The sequence below is a fragment of the Cynocephalus volans genome, chromosome 7 (assembly GCF_027409185.1).
Source record: "Cynocephalus volans isolate mCynVol1 chromosome 7, mCynVol1.pri, whole genome shotgun sequence".
NCBI lineage: Eukaryota > Metazoa > Chordata > Mammalia > Dermoptera > Cynocephalidae > Cynocephalus > Cynocephalus volans.
Window position 1 is genome coordinate 98,823,307 of NC_084466.1, and position 16,391 is coordinate 98,839,697.

The 16,391-nt window shown below is 49.3% G+C and overlaps 1 protein-coding gene across 4 annotated transcripts in view; it reads left to right on the forward strand.

Moving 5' to 3' along the window:
* The first annotated feature begins 292 nt into the window (after positions 1–292).
* Positions 293–16,391, forward strand: part of LRRC20 (leucine rich repeat containing 20) — an 80,778-nt gene continuing 64,679 nt past the window's right edge. Inside the window, exons 1-2 of one of the 4 annotated variants that reach the window (XM_063103292.1) lie at positions 293–369; positions 6,142–6,286. In XM_063103292.1, coding sequence (XP_062959362.1) covers positions 6,205–6,286 — 82 coding nt within the window. In that variant the 5' untranslated portion in view covers positions 293–369; positions 6,142–6,204. Of the gene's footprint in view, positions 370–1,356; positions 1,448–6,141; positions 6,287–16,391 lie in introns of those variants that run through there. The other 3 variants (XM_063103295.1, XM_063103291.1, XM_063103293.1) reach the window with 3 other exon arrangements.

Here is a 16,391-nt window from a genome sequence, read left to right on the forward strand (position 1 = left end):
CGGTTCTATTGATCTTGGGACGTGTTGCACGTTCCCGTCTACACCCCCGCCCTCCCGAGCATTCTGCCTCCAGAAGCCGCACACAAAGCGGGTCCTCCCTGTCTTCGCGAGCGCGCGGGCCGCCTGTCAGCGCGCGCCATTCCCGGGCGCGGCGGGGGAGCCGCGTGCTGATTGGTTGCGCGGGGCCCGGGCCCCGGGCCTGCTCCCGCCCCGGAGCCTGTCCTGGCGCGGCGATTGGCTGAGCGGCCGTGCGCACAGAGCCCGCCTCCCCGCGCGCCCCGCCCCCCCGGCTGGGAACTTGCATGCGGCGCCGCCGGCGGCCGAGGGAGCGTGACTGCGCTGCGCAGGGCGCTAGGAGGCATTGTCGCCGTAAGTGGAGCCGAAAGCGGCCCGGAGCGGGGCCACACGCTTCGTGCCCCGCAAAGTAAACGTGGTCTGCGGCTAAGCGTTGCAGGGGCTGGGGGAACAAGGGAGAGAAGTGTCCCGGTTTTTGCAGCGGACCCTCCCCTCCCCCAGGTCACCCGGCGGAATGGAGCAGCGGCGCACCAGCGGCGGCTCTTGTAGCGCCAAGGGGCTCGGCACGCGCGGTGCTTGCTCGCACACTGTGGCTGGATCCCGAAGCCTTGCGGGAGTGGGTGCCGCGGTGCCCAGGAATAGGGAGCAGGGGGAAGCGCTCCCGGGCGGGCCTCCATTCCCCGCGGGGGGCGCCCTTGCTAGGAGAGGCTGCTGTGTATTTCGTCCCCGAAGCGACACTTTCGGGGTTTGCTTCCGCTCTGGGGAACTGCAGACGCCTGCCCCAGAGCGGGCCTCTTGGCCTCCGGGCAGCGTTGGAGGCCCCCGTCCCATTGTGATCACCAGCGTTCTGCCCTCGCCCTGCTTTATTCTCTCTAGTCCCCGCCTGCCGGGCGAGCGGGGCGCCGGCGACAAGGAGCCATTGGCTGCGGGCACCGGGGGTGGGTGAGGCGGGCCCCTGGCGCGCGGTGCGCGGGGACCCTGGCCTGGCCACCGCGCACAGTCCCGGGAGGCGCAGCCCGTGGATGCCTAGATGCCCGTAGGGGAGCACGCGCCGGCTCCCCGAGCCCCATGTCGCAAAAACAAGGCTCCAGCGCGTCCCACTCACGCCCCAGCGGGCTTCTCTCCCTTGGGTGGGAAAGTGGGTCAACTCTGTTCAGGTCTAGAGTGGGCTTTGGGGGATCTGGGGATGCAATGAAACCCCCGCCCCTCTCCTCCTCACCCGTTCCCCAGCTTGGCATGGTCGAGAGGCCCCGCTGGAGCCGGCGGTGGGGGCAGCTTGCACACATGGCTCAAGAGGCTCGGGTTGCTGGTCGGAGCGGCCGCCAGGCTCTAAAGTTCACAATTGACCACGCCGGTAACTAAATATAGCAGCAGCTGGTGCGGTCGGGGTGTCACGGCGGCTCCTTGTAGACTTCTCGGGACTGCAGATAAGGTAGAGTTCTCGCTGTTAAGGGCAGGAGTCGGGGGCCACTGTCAGGGTTTAAGCAAAAATCCCCCTTTCTCCAGCTTTGTATCCGGGTGAAACCGGGTTCTGGTCTGGCCATACAGGTGAACCGTATTGCCCGCTCCCACAAAGCCGGACAGCTTTTTTTCTGGCATTCAGTCTATTGTATCCACACTTCCTGTGTGCACCTGTTTAATCCCCTATTTATCAGTAATGCCTTAGTGTGGGAAGCACTTAACGGTTTGCAACGTCCTTTCTCAAAAGTTAGGTGTCAGTTATTTCTCACAACAACCCAGTGAAGAAGGCAATATTTCCATTTTACAAATGGGGCTGCTCATAACACTTACAGCTTTCCAAAACTCTGGTTGAATTAAGCTTCTCTGCTCAGAAACCTTGGTTCCCTGCACAGAAAGGGAGAACAGACAGCTTTCTAGGAGGGCCACCAGCTCCCTCCCCCTGTAATCTGGGAACAGGCTGGCTGCTGTCTCCCTCTCTTCTGCATCTCTGTGCACCTGCTGCTCAGATCCTGTCTCTGTTCCTTCCCCCTGGACATGCCACGTGCCTTCATGGCCCCCTGGGCCTGTCGTCTTGGCTGTACTGGTATCCGGCTCATTCTCCCTCCCAATGTGTTCATACCGACTCTGTTCCTTTACTCCCTCAGTGTGGGCCTAATAGAAGGTGCCCAGGAAATGTTTATTGGATTTTAACATTTCCCAGGACCATGATGCATACTCTAAGGAAAGCAGAGTTGGGGGTGTGTGGAGAGAGAAATGGGGGGAAACAGCGGTAAGTAGCAGGTTAAATCCTGTGTGGAAGGATTGCTGAGATTTGGAGTGCATTCCTTGAAATTTTCTAGGGTCCCCCTTCCAGTGCCTGGGATTGGCTGGAGCTAGTAGTGCCATCTGGCTAGGGTTCCCCAAGCACAGATCAGGCCCATGTGGGCTGATGGTTCCTGTTTCTCCCCTTTGGGGCATTCTCTGACTCTTTATCACCTGCATGTGGGGTTGGCCTCAAGGAATCTAGAACTTGGGCCTCTGGTTGTCCTGGGGCCCTGTGCTTAGGTTCTGGTCCCAGGAGGGCTGTCTTATGTTCTGATTGCTTGAGTGATGTTGACATGGTGATTTTGGGTTGACTCAAATTGTTGATATAGACAGGAGCCCCTCACATTGTAGGGGCAGCCCTGCCTTGGGGGCTTACACTCAGAGTGGGTCCACAGCTCTCTGTCACTTGTGTGACATGAAAAATTTTCTATCTTCTCAAAAACAATTTAAAACAAAAAAGAAAAGAACAGCTTTCTTTATTTTTTCTTCCCTCCCCCTGCCCCACAGCCTTTCTCTCTGGAGTCTTGTTTCATGCTAAGTAAATTCTTTCTCTATTTTGTCAAACAATCCCAGCCTTGGGGCTGAAAGGAATAATAAGTGAAGTTGGACAGTCTTGTCGGTGCCCTTTTGGTGGTCCCAGGAGCCCACTCCAGCCTCCTGTCATTCCAAGTTTGTTCTTTCTTCAGTCTGGGGCCCTCTTACCCCATCTTGGGACCAATACAGCATGTGACCCTGCTACCCTTCCATCTCACAGCCCTGCCTGTGCCTGTCATCTGGCCTGAGAGAGGGACTGTCATCTGGACTTTATGAAGTAATTCTTCCTTGTGGGGAAGGGGTAGTTTTAGGTGAAAAGAGGGTGGCTTCCGAGCCAGTTAATGAGGGTGGAGATTTTAGGCAGTAGGAACCTTTTGGAGGTCTAGGGCACATCTATGCTGTACCCAGAGCATCCTCTGGAATACAAGAGGCCCTACTTTCTAGTGAATTTCTCTGACACCTGTACTTTACATGTTGTTCTTGTTCCTGTATCCACTCTGACCCACATTATAGGGTGTCTGAGTTTGCCACCAGTGGTGAGGTTTTCAATCAGACTTGTTTTCATCAATGGCTTAGGGCACCACATGCCCCACCTGGTGGCAGCTCATAGAATTGCAGGCATAGTGCCTGATTGAAAGTAATCAGCTCAAGGGCCTCCAGTGGCTCACTCGGGAGAGTGTGGTGCTGATAATACCAAGGCCACGGGTTTGGATCCCATATAGGGATGGCTGGTTCGCTCACCTGGGAGAGCGTGGTGCTGACAACACCAAGTCAAGGGTTAAGATCCCCTTACCAGTCATCTTTAAAAAAAAAAAAAGAAAAGTAATCAGCTCAGCAGATCCCACTAGGGTCAGCACAGACCCTGGGCAGCATGGCGATTTATCTTCCTTTCCCTCTCTGCATCATTGCCTTAGTGTTGTTCTTCAGAAAGCTCTTCCTCATCAGAATCACATCAGAGCTATTTCCTGTATTTCCTTCTTCCCTCTTTAGTCTTATGTTCTATACCTATGACCTGTAGATGCTCAATAAATGTTTATGATTATTGATGAGGAATATCGGAGGTGGGGAAAGGAGGGAGCATGGTATGGTGGGAAAAGTTTGAGGCTGGGAATTAGGAGACCTGGGTTCTTTGTTTCCCTCTAGCTGATCTGCTCCCCTCTTGGGTCCTCAGTTTTCTCATTCTTGAAGAGTTAGAAAATGGCACCAAGATTCTAGCAACATTGCTGTGATTCAGGCTTAGGGGGATGGTCTTAATGGCAGCATGGTGAAGGTGTTGGGCCCAGTTTGTCACAGTCCTTCTTATTGCCTATTGTCCTACCTTGGCCCAACCTTATGCAGGTTGCCTACCCAGCACCTTTAAGCATTTGAATTTGTGACCCTTTCCAATTTCAACAGTGTCTTAGATTTGTCCTAAGAGTCATTTGACTCTTGAAACTCAAATAATGGCTGTTGATCATCATTGTCGCCACTGGGCATACTAACTAAACATCTGTATTTAGTGTGTGGTATAAAGTTCAGGGAGAAGCACTGTATAGATCTACTCTCTGTCCCAAGCAATCTGCTAACAGGCCAATGAGGGGGACAAGTATGTATAAACATTTTTAAATCTCATGAACAACCCAAGTGACTTGTGCTAAGTCATTAAGTGCTGCTAAACCTCAGAGGGAGGAGAGAATACTGAGGGCTGGGACCTTCAGGGAAGGCTTCCTGGAGGTGGAGAGATGGAAATTCTACTCATTCCTTAGAGACGAGTTCTACTGAGTTGTTTGTTCAGAGTCACATAGGTATTAACCTGGGATTAGATGGTAGTGTCATATCTGCACATGTGCTGTTTTATCCTCTAAACTGGCATTTATTGAGCTGGGCTCTGAGCTAGGCAGGTATATATTTTTTGTTCAATCTTCGTTTTAACCCAGCAAGATGGGTGTTAATAGATCTCCTACTCTGATCAAGAAACTGGGGCCCAGAGTAGTTAAGAAACTCCCAAGCCTTTTCAGCCAATAAATAGTAAAGTTGGGCATTTGGCCTGTCTCTAAACAACAGTCTTTTCCCAATGTACCATGTGTCTCACACCTTCAGTGTCAAGCTCCTTGGCGGAACACATGCACGTACAGAACACACACTAACTCCCCTAAGGAGATGCGTGGGCTCAGCATTGCCTGCCCTGCTTATCCAGTTGAGCACATGGAAACTTTTTCTTGGTGTCTGCTAGCAGCTGTGAGCACTGCCTCCATGCCCCTTCTCTCTGCCCTTTACATTCTTATGCCTTTGACCCTTGAAGTTCATTGAACTTCATTGAGTTCATTGGAGTTCCTTGGAAGCTGGGATTCAGGTCTGGGGGCAAGGAATGGTGCTGACCTTGGCCCCAAGTTTATTCCTCTCTTTGTGGGGTGCTGCTGGTGGTGATATGGGGGACTTTGTAAAGAAGAGAACACTGGATGTGGAACTGGGCTGATGTGATTATTGCCAGTTACTCACTTTGACCTTGGCCAGGTCACTTCACTCCTCTCTATGCCTGCATTTCCTTCTCTAATAAACAGGGAGTTGGGGACATTTCTATATCTTTATGTCTTAACACCTTATAATTTTGTCTTCCTAACCCTTCTTTCAGCCTCTTCTTCCCTAGTGGTCCAATTTCCCTTCTCTCATCCCCCCCCCCATAGATAAACTCAACGTCAGGCTGATAATCAGGTCTGCATGCTAATACCATAACCTTCCCTCCACATTGGCACATGGGAAGGGAATTCTTAGAGACCACCCACTAGACAGTGAGCTCTAATCAGCTCAAAGGGCTCTGATTTGCCTTTGTGTCCCCACTTTTCTCTAGGCAGGAGGAGCCTGGCAGAGACAGGTGGGGTGAATAGGGGAGACGGAGTAGTTGCCCTAGGAAGTGTGGACAGGGCTCTGGCTCAGAGGCTGTGGGATGGAGGGACCAGTGTCTTTCCCCTGCAGCTGGCTGCACCCTGCCACCTCTCCAATGCTCTGCCTCTTGAGTGAGTCACAAGCCAGTGCACACGTGAGTTTTCACGCCTGCTTGGCCACTTGTCAGGCCCAGGCTCCATGTCTGGTGAGGTCACACATGTTGATCCTCCCAGAGAACTGGTAGGGCCCGGCTGCCCTCACCCTCTGACAGGCAGATCAGCCCCTGCAAAGGCCAAGCTGGACGTGGCCTTGACTTTGGGCTCCTCAGGAAGAGGTGAGTGGCCTGGGGCCCTCCCCGCAGGTTTCCCTTCAGCCTGGGTCCCTGGTGAGGGTGATGCTCGGGATGCATGCTTGGTGGGATCCCGGCTGTCAGGCAGGCGCTTCATGGCCCTGTGTCTTCCCCAGGCTTGGGCCCCTTTGTGAGCAGCAGACCGGCCTGGGGGCTGGCATCAGGACACCTGTGTCTGCATGCTGAAGAAGATGGGTGAGGCTGTGGCCAGAGTTGCGAGGAAGGTCAACGAGACGGTGGAGAGTGGCTCCGACACCCTGGGTGAGTGAGGGCAGGGCTCTTCCAGTGCCTATGAGCGGTTGGTGAAATCAGCTTAGAAATGAAATAGAAAGATGAAAGAGAATATCAGTGTGCACCCTTGTCATGAGGATAACTATTTCCTGGAACTTTTATTGCAACTGTGTGTAGTTTGTGTATAGCAGGATCCAGTCTAAGACATACTTACTATGGGTCATGGTCAAAGACACTCATAAGTTTCCTTTTTTTTTTTTTTTTTAAAGATGACCGGTAAGGGGATCTTAACCCTTGACTTGGTGTTGTCAGCACCATGCTCTCCCAAGTGAGCTAACCGGCTATCCGTATATAGGGATTTGAACCCGTGGCCTTGGTGTTATCAGCACCACACTCTCCCAAGTGAGCCACGGGCTGGCCCCGATACTCATAAGTTTCAAACACAAAGAGTGGTAGAGCCAGTCTGCTTAATGCCGTTGACTCTGAGTGTGTGTGTGCCCTTGGTGAGAATACGGAGCTGGCACTGGCTGAGTAGCCCCATGTACCAGGCTCCGTGCTGGGTGCCTCATGAGTGTCATCTTGAATCTTCACAACTTCCCTGTGATGAGTAATACCCTCCAGGAGTGTCTAGCCTCAGTCTTCAGATGAGGAAGAGATGGAGGGGTGACGGCAAGGTGGGTTTTTTGAGGTTGCACAGCCAGGAGACCTCTTAGCACTCCACTGTTTTACTTGAATCATGTCTTACTTATTTTTTGCTTTTTTCTTATTTATTTTCTGAATTGGTCATAGCATATGAGCCTGTCAGTTACTCCAAGACTCCATGCATTTAAGCAAATCATCCCATTTAATTGAATTCATCAGATATTTATTGACTATCACCATGTGCTAGGGGCACCAGAGGATACAGTGCAATTACCTGTGTGTATGCATGTATGTTTGTGTGCTTGTGTGTGTGTCACCCACTGGCATGTCAGCACCACTGTAGAGCCACAAGCATGTTGTGGGAACCCAGAGGTCTGGAGCAGAGTCTTGCATTGGGGATGATTGTGCAGATGGACAGATGGCATTTGAGTTAGGCCTTTGGCATGTGGAGAGGAATTTCACAGGCAGGTAGGAGTGTGTGTGCATGTGTGTGTCTGAGTCAGCCTGTTTGTCTCACAAAGGAGCATTTCCTTGGTGGTAACTGAGCAAAGACTCAGAGACTGAAAGGTAGAGCATTTCTGTGAGCAGTCACTCAGGTGTGGCTGCAGTGCAGGCTCCTGAGGCAGGGGGTGGTGGCCCAGGAAGTGGAGGGACACTCAGCCTTCAGGATGAGATTGGTCACTGCTTCTTCCAGGAAGCCCTCAGCCCCATGCCCTCCACCCCTTGCTCCCTTCCTCCTCTGTAACACCCATTCAACATCCCTAGAGGGCAGGGACCCCCTCTCCCCACTGCGTTTTAAAGCCTTGCACAGTGCCAGGCACTTTGTAAGCATGTGGAGGTATCTGCTGAACTGAGCTAAGGTGAGAGAGGCATCTCCTCTGTCAGCAAACTGACTTGAAGATTCTCATTGGTGTTGGAGGGAAGTCTCTGGGGAGAGCCTCAAGCTGGTGAGGTGATGCTGTGGGCTCTCAGTAGAGGAATTCTGGAATTCTGTGCCTGTCCCTAGTGCTTACCCCAGTGTTCAGGATTCTTCACTACGAATACTGTTGTTGAAAGGCAGGCTTATCCCACAGGCCTGAATTTGAATCCCCTACTAGCCACCTACTAGCCGGGCACCTTAGCAGATTGTTTAACCTCTCAGCCTTGGTTTCTTCATCTATAAAATGGGAATGGTGAGTGTGTCTGCCTCATCAGGGGACTTAGGAGTAATTGTTAGGTCTTTAAGGTGCTTGGCATGTAGGGAGCTCAATAAATGACAGCTATTATTTTTAATTTTTTCTCCTCCCTAAACCTGGAGGTGGGGCCCAAGTCCTGCCCCACTCAAACACACCTCCTCCAGGTGTCAGCCAGCCAGGTGTCTGCTGGGCCTGCTTCACATTGCCTTCCAATGGGGAGCTCAGTGCAGATTGACAATCTCTGAGGTCAGTAACCTACCCCTGCCTTAAAATGTCACGGGGGAGAGGGACACCTGCAGTTCCCTGTCATCCAGAGATGGTAAGAGTAGGGGGCAACTGGGGAGGGAGAGCTGAGTTCTGACAGGCGAGTGGGGAGAAACTTTCGGAGGAGGTGCTGTTTGAGAGAGGATGTTTCAGGAGGCACCGTGAGGAGACAGGTTTTCCAGGCAGTGGTAGGGATGCACCTGAGTTGGGGGACTGAGTTGTCGCTACAGCGTGGGGGAGGTGGTGCCGATGGTGTTCGGCAGGTGGAGAGCCTCGAAGGCCGTGTTAAGGAGCCTGGACTTCAACCTCTGTGGATCAGAGATAACAAACTCAGATGTCTGCCAGGTGGAGATTCCTGTGAACTGAAGAGTGAACACCCTGCCTTGGGTGAAGTGTGTAGGGCAGATAGATAGGACATGCTGTGACCAGCTCACCTGCACAACCTGGGGTCTGTGAGCCAGGGTCATGAGTGTGGTGAAGCTCTAGTCAACTTGGGAGAAGCTTTAGTTATGCAGTCTCGGCAGAAGCTGGACACTTTTATGTGGAGGGGACTTAGTCTTTAAAGTTAGGGTTGAAAAATATGGGGAACTTTTTACCACTACAGTGATCAGAGAAGCAACAAAATATCAGAACAGGCCATTGCAGGCGCCTGCAATCCTGACCCTTTGAAAGTAGAGCTGACTAGGCTCATACAATATAAAGGGTCTGGGGTTTAAGCAGTCAGCACATATTGAGCACCTGCTGTGTACAAGGTGCTGGGGGGCTCCCGGGGTTACGTGCAGTAGAATCCTCAATCTGGGACCAGCCCACCACCCGTGAGACAGTCAGAGAGCAGTGAGCGACACATAGGTTCCATGCTAAGCTGTGTTGGACAGACCACAGGTTGTCGTAATTCAGTGGGAGATGTTGCTGGATGTTGACATAGTACAGGAAGTCTTTCTGGAGGAGGTGGGAATTGAACTGGGTCTTGAAAGGTAGATGAAGTGACTCAGTGTGGTTCTCATTTAAAAAAAGCAAACAATCTGAAGCAGCCTAAATATCTAGCACCAGAAAATTGCTTAAATTTTGTTATAGCTATACAATGCCATTTATGGAACCATTAACAGTGCTGCATAACATTTCACTATGCATTTAAATAAAGACTGGCACATTCTCTTGTATAACACAAATTGGAAAAAAACAAGGATCCTGAACTGTATATATAGTAAGATATAATTGTGCTAAACATGTGTATATAAATTGAAAAGTAAATGCAAGGAAATAAAACAAGATGCAAATGGGAGTTAGGAAATACTATTCTGCTTTTTCTAAATGTTCTGTGATGAACATGTTACTCTTCAAATTAGACAAGAATAGATTTTAGGGAAAGGACACCGACTACGGAAGATAGGAATAAAACACGTCACAGCAACAGACAGGAAGTCAGGGGTAGCTCATTCTCCAGGCCCGTGCCCTTGGGAGAGGTCGAGCTTCCCTGGCTTCTCCCCTTCTGCTGGGTTCCCTCCCTGTGTGTGCAGGCCCAGTGGAATGGCTGCTCAAAGCTGCAGGTATCTCTCTGCAGAGCGGGAGATCCCCTATGGAGACTGGGCTGGTAAGCACTTAGTTACGGGCTGGCTCTCACCTTACTCAGGTAGGTAACCTGAGTAAGCACCGCTCACGCTCCTCCTGCACTCCCAGGTGCACCACTGGAGCCGGAGCTGGAGCTGGAGCCGGAGCCGGAGCTGGAGCCGGAGCTGGAGCCGGAGCCGGAGCCGGAGCCGGAGCCAGAGGGCTTGCTCCCCCTCTAACCTGAGCTGTGGATCCCAGCCCTTCTTGCCCCACTCAGGCTCTTCATCCCCCAGAAGTGGGCTCCTTTCCATCTGGCCCTCAGCTTCAGTTGAAGACACTTTCCTACCAGTTCCTCATCTCTCCTTAGCATCATCTTCTAGACCCTTCCAATGAGCTGAGCAGGCAAAAAGCAGGAACTTAGCACTGTACTCAGCCTCCCTCCCCTGAATCAGGCTCTCCTCCCTGCCCGCCTTGGCTCCCCACATGAGCACTTTGTAAAGGCCTGTGCCCATCTGGGCCTCCCTGGGAGCTCGTACCCCAGAGGGGCCCCAGTCTGACCTCACCCTTCTTTCCAGCCAGTGTACCCTCAGGCCAGGCTGCTCTGCACCCTTGTCCTCTCCAGGCAGAGCTCCCAGGTCTGCTGTGTGCTTTGGGGTTGACTTTAAATAATAATTGTTGTCTCAGAGGAGCAGGATTTGGAGAAGTCTGGTAGTGCGCAGCAGGACAGGGCATAGCTGGCTGGGATGGAGGCATTGGCAAGGTGGGAGGAAGGAGAGAACTGGCCTTTATCTGGGGCCTGTGGGTGTTGGGCTGCGAGCTGGGTACATTCACATTCAACATTTTTTCTAATCCTTTTTAGAGTCTTTCTCCCTTCCTGACTCAGATTCTTGTCTGTGTTCATTTCTAGGAAGTTCTGCAGCTTTCCCACCTCCCCCCGCCAGTCTCTTGCCTAGAATTCCTCATGGGCTCCTCATTCTATGCCTTCCTCGCCTTTTTAAATTTTCTCTCTCTTTATCTCTCTGTGCTACATCTGAGAAGTTTCCTCAGCTCCACCTTCTATTTCACTAAGTGTTCTTTTATTTAATCTGTTGAACCATCGATTGAGTTTTTAATTTTTAAGACTATTTTATTTTCAAAAGTTCTATTTGGTTCTTTAAAAAATCTGATTTAATGTACTCTGGTTTCTCTTCAGTTCCAATAAATCTTTTGCCTCTTACTAAAAAATCTGATTTTAGCAAATAATATCTTATTTCTTTCTTATGTTTTAACATTTTAAAATTTCTTTTATCATGTGACAATCCTTGTTTTTTAATCTTTGCTGTAATAGAAATAACAGGATGTTCGTAGGGGGTCTGAGACTGCTGTTCCTCACAGCAGGTTGTTCTGGGTGGATTTTATATAATTTTGGACCCTCTGTTCCTGTCTGTAATCCTGGGTTGAGGGACTGTGTCCTCCAGAAGGGTTGTGTTTGCTTCTGTCATATGCCTGAGTGTGGCCAGCCTAGAATTGTCTTCTGTTAATTTTTCTGTCCTAGTGGTTTCTGGACCTTAACAGAGGTAAATATTCAAACTCCAAGTAAGAACAAGCCTGTGATTTCAGATTCTTAGGGGAGATTTTTGTTTTTGTATTTTTAAATTCAGTGCCTAGGCAAAGACAAAACAGCTTTCTAATGATCAAAAAGTGGATTTTTCCCCTAGTTCACCCTTTCTCTGAAGGTAGTCCTTCAAAATCCCAATTTTCTGCAGGGGTCGTGGCTTTGGTTTCCCATCTGGAGCAGGCCCAAAGCTGCATTTCCGAACCCTTTGGGCCTTTGAACCTGAGCCCAGATAGCAAAGCATCAGTACCTGCCATTCTGTCTTCCAAATCCTCTATTTTTGACCCCTGGAGCTGCTCTTATTGAACAGCAGGCATCATTGTAAACACTTTGCTGGTTTTGACTCTTTTAATCCTCATGACAAGCCTACAAAGGGGTGATATTAATATCCCCATTTTACAGATGAAGAAACTAAGGCACGAGACTTTTTTTTAATCAAGTGTTTCTAAGCGTTTTGTCGCATGAGGGTGTTCCTCCGCTGTGTTGCTTTTGAAGTAGGAGTCCTTCTCCATTTTGTAGATGTTCGAGCCAGGCTGAGTGTGGGTGGGGGTGACTAGCTGGTGACTCAGCCATTTTGAGGTCTGTGTGGTGCATAGCCCTGCCTTTCCTCATGCACCCAGCTGCCCCCTTTGCAGGGGTGGGGGTAGGAGATAAAGAGGGGAACTAAGAGACCCGAGCAGCTCAGTGCTAGCCTCTCTCCTCTCATGCCTCCTTGGAGCCACAGAGCCCACCTTGCTCCTGGAAACAGAGGAAAATAATCAGAGACTGATATCTACCTTCGTACCTAATATTTACATCATTATTAGGATGTCTCAGGGAATTGAGACAGTGGGGACAGCCCTGGCTGCTTCCCTGGTCAATTCCTCCATTCCTGCAGGGTTTTGTAAAGGGTGGGTCCTGGGTAACGGGCATCAGGTTAAAAATGCATATTCAAAAAAATGTATATTCATGGCCTCCATCCCAGAGCTTTGAAAATAGAATCTCTGAGGGTGGCGCCTGGTGGTCTGCATTTTAGCAAGACTCCCACGTGATTCTTCCATGCTTTGAATTTATTTATTTTTATCCAGATATCATTTATATAAATAAAATTTACACATTTTAGTATATAATTCTTAGTTTTGACAAACACATGCAATCATGTAACTATTACCACGAGAAGATTCAGAACCTTTCAATCACCTCAAAAATTCTCACATACTCCTTTGCAGCCAGACCCTTCCCCGATCCCCAGTATCTGGGAGCCACTGATCTATTTTCCATTGCTATGGTTTTGACTCTTCTAGATTATCATGGAAATGGAATCATACTGTTTACAACCTTTTGAGCTGGCTTTTTTAACTGTAGCATCATGTATTTGAGATTCATCAGTGTTTTGTGTGGATCAGTAATAGTTCGATCCTTTCATTTCTGAGGATTATTCCACTATACGGATGTGCTGTGATATGTTTATACTTTCATCTGTTGAGTGACATTTGGATTGTTTCCAGTTTTTTAATACAATAAAGAAAGCCTCTAAACTTTCACATACAGGTTTTTGTGTGAAGCAAAGTTTTCATTTCTCTTGGGTGAATACATAGCAGTAGGATTGCTGGGTTGTATGTATTAAGTGTATGTTTGACTGTATAAGAAACTGCCACGCTTTTCCAAAATGGTTGAGAATTCCAATTCCTTCACATCCTCTTCAACACTCGATATGGTTTTTAAACTTAAAGACTCTTACAGGAGTGTAATGGTATATCATTGTGGTTTTAATTTATAGTTCTTTGATGAGGAATAATGTTGAACATCTTTACATGTGCTTATTAGCCGTCCATCTGTCTTTGATAAAATGTTTATTCCCATTTTATTTAATGTCTTTTGCCCATTTTTTAAAAATTGGGCTTTCTTATTAAATTTTGAAGGTTCTTTATATATCCTGAATTCATGTTTCTAATCAGATAAGTGTTTTGCTAGTCTGTTTTCCAGCTCATGACTTGTCTCTTAACAGTGTCTTTTAGGAAACAGATATTTTTAACTTTGATGAAGTCTAATTTATCACTTTTTTTTCTTTTACAGATGGTACTGTTGGTATTATGGGAAATCTTTTCCTAACCCAGGTCACAAAGATTTCCTATCAGACTTATCTGGATATTAGTTAAACATACAGATTCATGGACCCCACTCTAGAACTTTCAAAGTTGAATCTCAGAGGGTGGGCCTGGTGCTCTGCATTTTAACATGAATCCCGTGTGATTCTTCCCTGCCTTAAGTAGTAAGAATCACTGGCTTACTATTTACAATTTGGAACTTCCTTTTCCTGGTGACTTTTGTGGGGCTGGGCAGGGGCATTGCCTGGACAGGCCTCTGGATGTGTGTGTGTGCATGTGAGAAAGAGAGAGAGATAGAGACAGAGAGAGGGAATATTAATATGGATATGAGGTGTCCCTGGGGAGGGACCTGAGCAGCAAGTAGGAAGACCAAGGCTAGTGACAGAAGGGATGTGTCTCCCCTCTCTCCTCCCAGGCTTAACTGCACCTTGGCCAAATGCTTTTTGTCTCCTGTGTTCGCCAGCAGATGGCGCCCTGTCATGGGCTGAGCAGGTGCCAGGAAGCTGAGACCTGGAGCAGACCAGGCTATTGCTGGGTGTGAGCCCCAGGTCCTGACCAGGGCTCCCGTTCCCCGCCCAGCTCACTACTTATATTTATACTCCTGTCTGACCCCTGCAGGGACCTGATTTTGCAACCTTTTTCTCGAACAAGGGTACTCAGGAAGTGCAGTATTCAGGAAGTACTTAATAGATACTCACCAAATCAGAATCATGTTTTTTCTTGGTTCAGAAACTGTCACTGACTCTTTTTTCAACAAACATACACTGAACACTTGCTGTGTGTGCCCTGCCCGAGTGCCTTGGGATTGCCCAGTCTGGGGGGCAGGGAAGCAGACCTCTCTTTCTCTCTGAGGGAGGCAAGCAGCCAGGAGCTGTAGAGGGAGCAGCTTTTCTGGCCTGGTGGGGTGGTGGTCTTGGCCAGTTGGGGCTGGTTGGCCTGCAGTTCCTGGCCCAGAGCTGAGAAGGTGGCACCTGGTGGGGGTAAGTGGAGTGTGCTTTGTTGCCATGTCCCCTGGCCTGGGGAGGCTGAAGGCCAGCCGAGCGCAGCCCAGCTCCGAGGGCATGGAGCGGGACATGGGCTCTCACAGGGCAGCCCTTGGATGGGCTTGGGCTGCCTGTCTCTGTTCAGCACTAGGGCTGATGCCTCATCTCTGCTATCCTTGGCTCCCTGCCTCTCAGCTGGGGAAGAGGTAGCTATGCTGAGCCCATGCTGCTCTCCCAAGGGACTCTGAGTTCCTTTGTAAGGAGAAAGCCTCTCCCAACTCTGCTTCCTCTGTGGTGTGATGTGAAGGGTGACTAGAAGCCTCTGCCTAAGATGCCATCTCTAGACATGCTGTCTCTGGATTGGGGGACCTGGGAGGGCGAGAATGACCCTTCGTATCTTCTCTCCTACAGCGCTTAGAGAGGGCTTTTGTCTCTTCAGGGCTCAGTGCTTGTTTGAAAAGGAGGCTAGTGTTTCTCGATCTCGGCAGTATTGAATTTGGGGACTGGATAATTTGCGTGTGTGTGTTGGTGGGGGGAGGGGACTGTCCCGTTCATTGCAGGATGTCTAGCAACATCCTTGGCCTCTGCCCACTAGTTGCTAGTTGTCTTAGTCCATCAGGCAGAATACCATAGGCCAGATGGCTTCTAAACAACAGAAATTTATTTTTTACAGTTCTGGAGGCTGGGAAGTCCAAGATCAAGATGCCAAAAGATTTGGTGTTTGGTGAGGGCCCTCTTTCTTGTTCATAGAAAGCTGTCTTCTTGCTATATCCTCCTGTGGTGGAAGGGCAGAGGAACATTTGTGGGGTCTCTTTGATAAGAGTACTAATCCCATATATGAGGGCTCCACCTTGATGACCTAGTCACCTCCAAAGGCCCCACCTCCAAATGCCATTGCATTGTGGATTAGGTTTCAACATGAGAATTTGGGCAGGGAAAACAAATGTTCAGTCTATAGCACTAGTAGTACCCTTTCCCCCACTGCCACCCCCAGTTGCAACAACCAGATTTGTTTCCAGATATTGCCAAGTATCCCCTGGGGGCAAAATGGTTCCTGCTGAGGATGCCTGCTGGAGGAGATTATGCCTGTAAGGTGCAGATTATGCCTGTAAGGTGCAGTCAGCTGTGCCAGGGCAGGGCTCGAGCCGAGTGGAGTTTGGTGAGCTGAAAAAAGCCGTACAGCAAAACAACTAACAGAGCGAAAAGACAACCTGCAGAATGGGGAAAATATTTCAAACTATGCATCTGACAAGGGACTAATATCCAGAATATACAAAGAATTCAGAACAACAATAAAAAAACAAGTAACTTGATTAAAAGATGGGCAAAGGAGCTGAATAGGCATTTCTTAAAGGAAGATTTACAAATGACCAACACACACATGAGAAAATGCTCAGCGTCACTCAGCATCGGGGAAATGCAAATCAAAACTACATTGAGATTTCATCTCAGCCCAGTTAGACTGGCTATTATCAAAAAGAGAATAACAATTGCTGGCGAGGATGCGGAGAAAGGGGAGACCTCCCACGCTGTTGGCAGGACTGTAAATTAGTGCAGCCGTTATGGAAATTGGTATGGAGGTTCCTCAAACAACTACAGGTGGAACTGCCATATGATCCAGACATCCCACTGCTGAGTATATACCCAAAGGAATGGGAGTCATCATGTCGAAGGGATACCTGCACTCTCATGTTTGTTGCAGCTCTGTTTACAACAGCCAAGAGTTGGAACCAACCTAAAAGTCCATCAATGGATAACTGGAAAAGGAAAATGTGGTATATATACACTTAATGAAAAGGAGATGGGAGTTCTGTTTTGTAGGAAGGGCTCTGATCCAGAAGT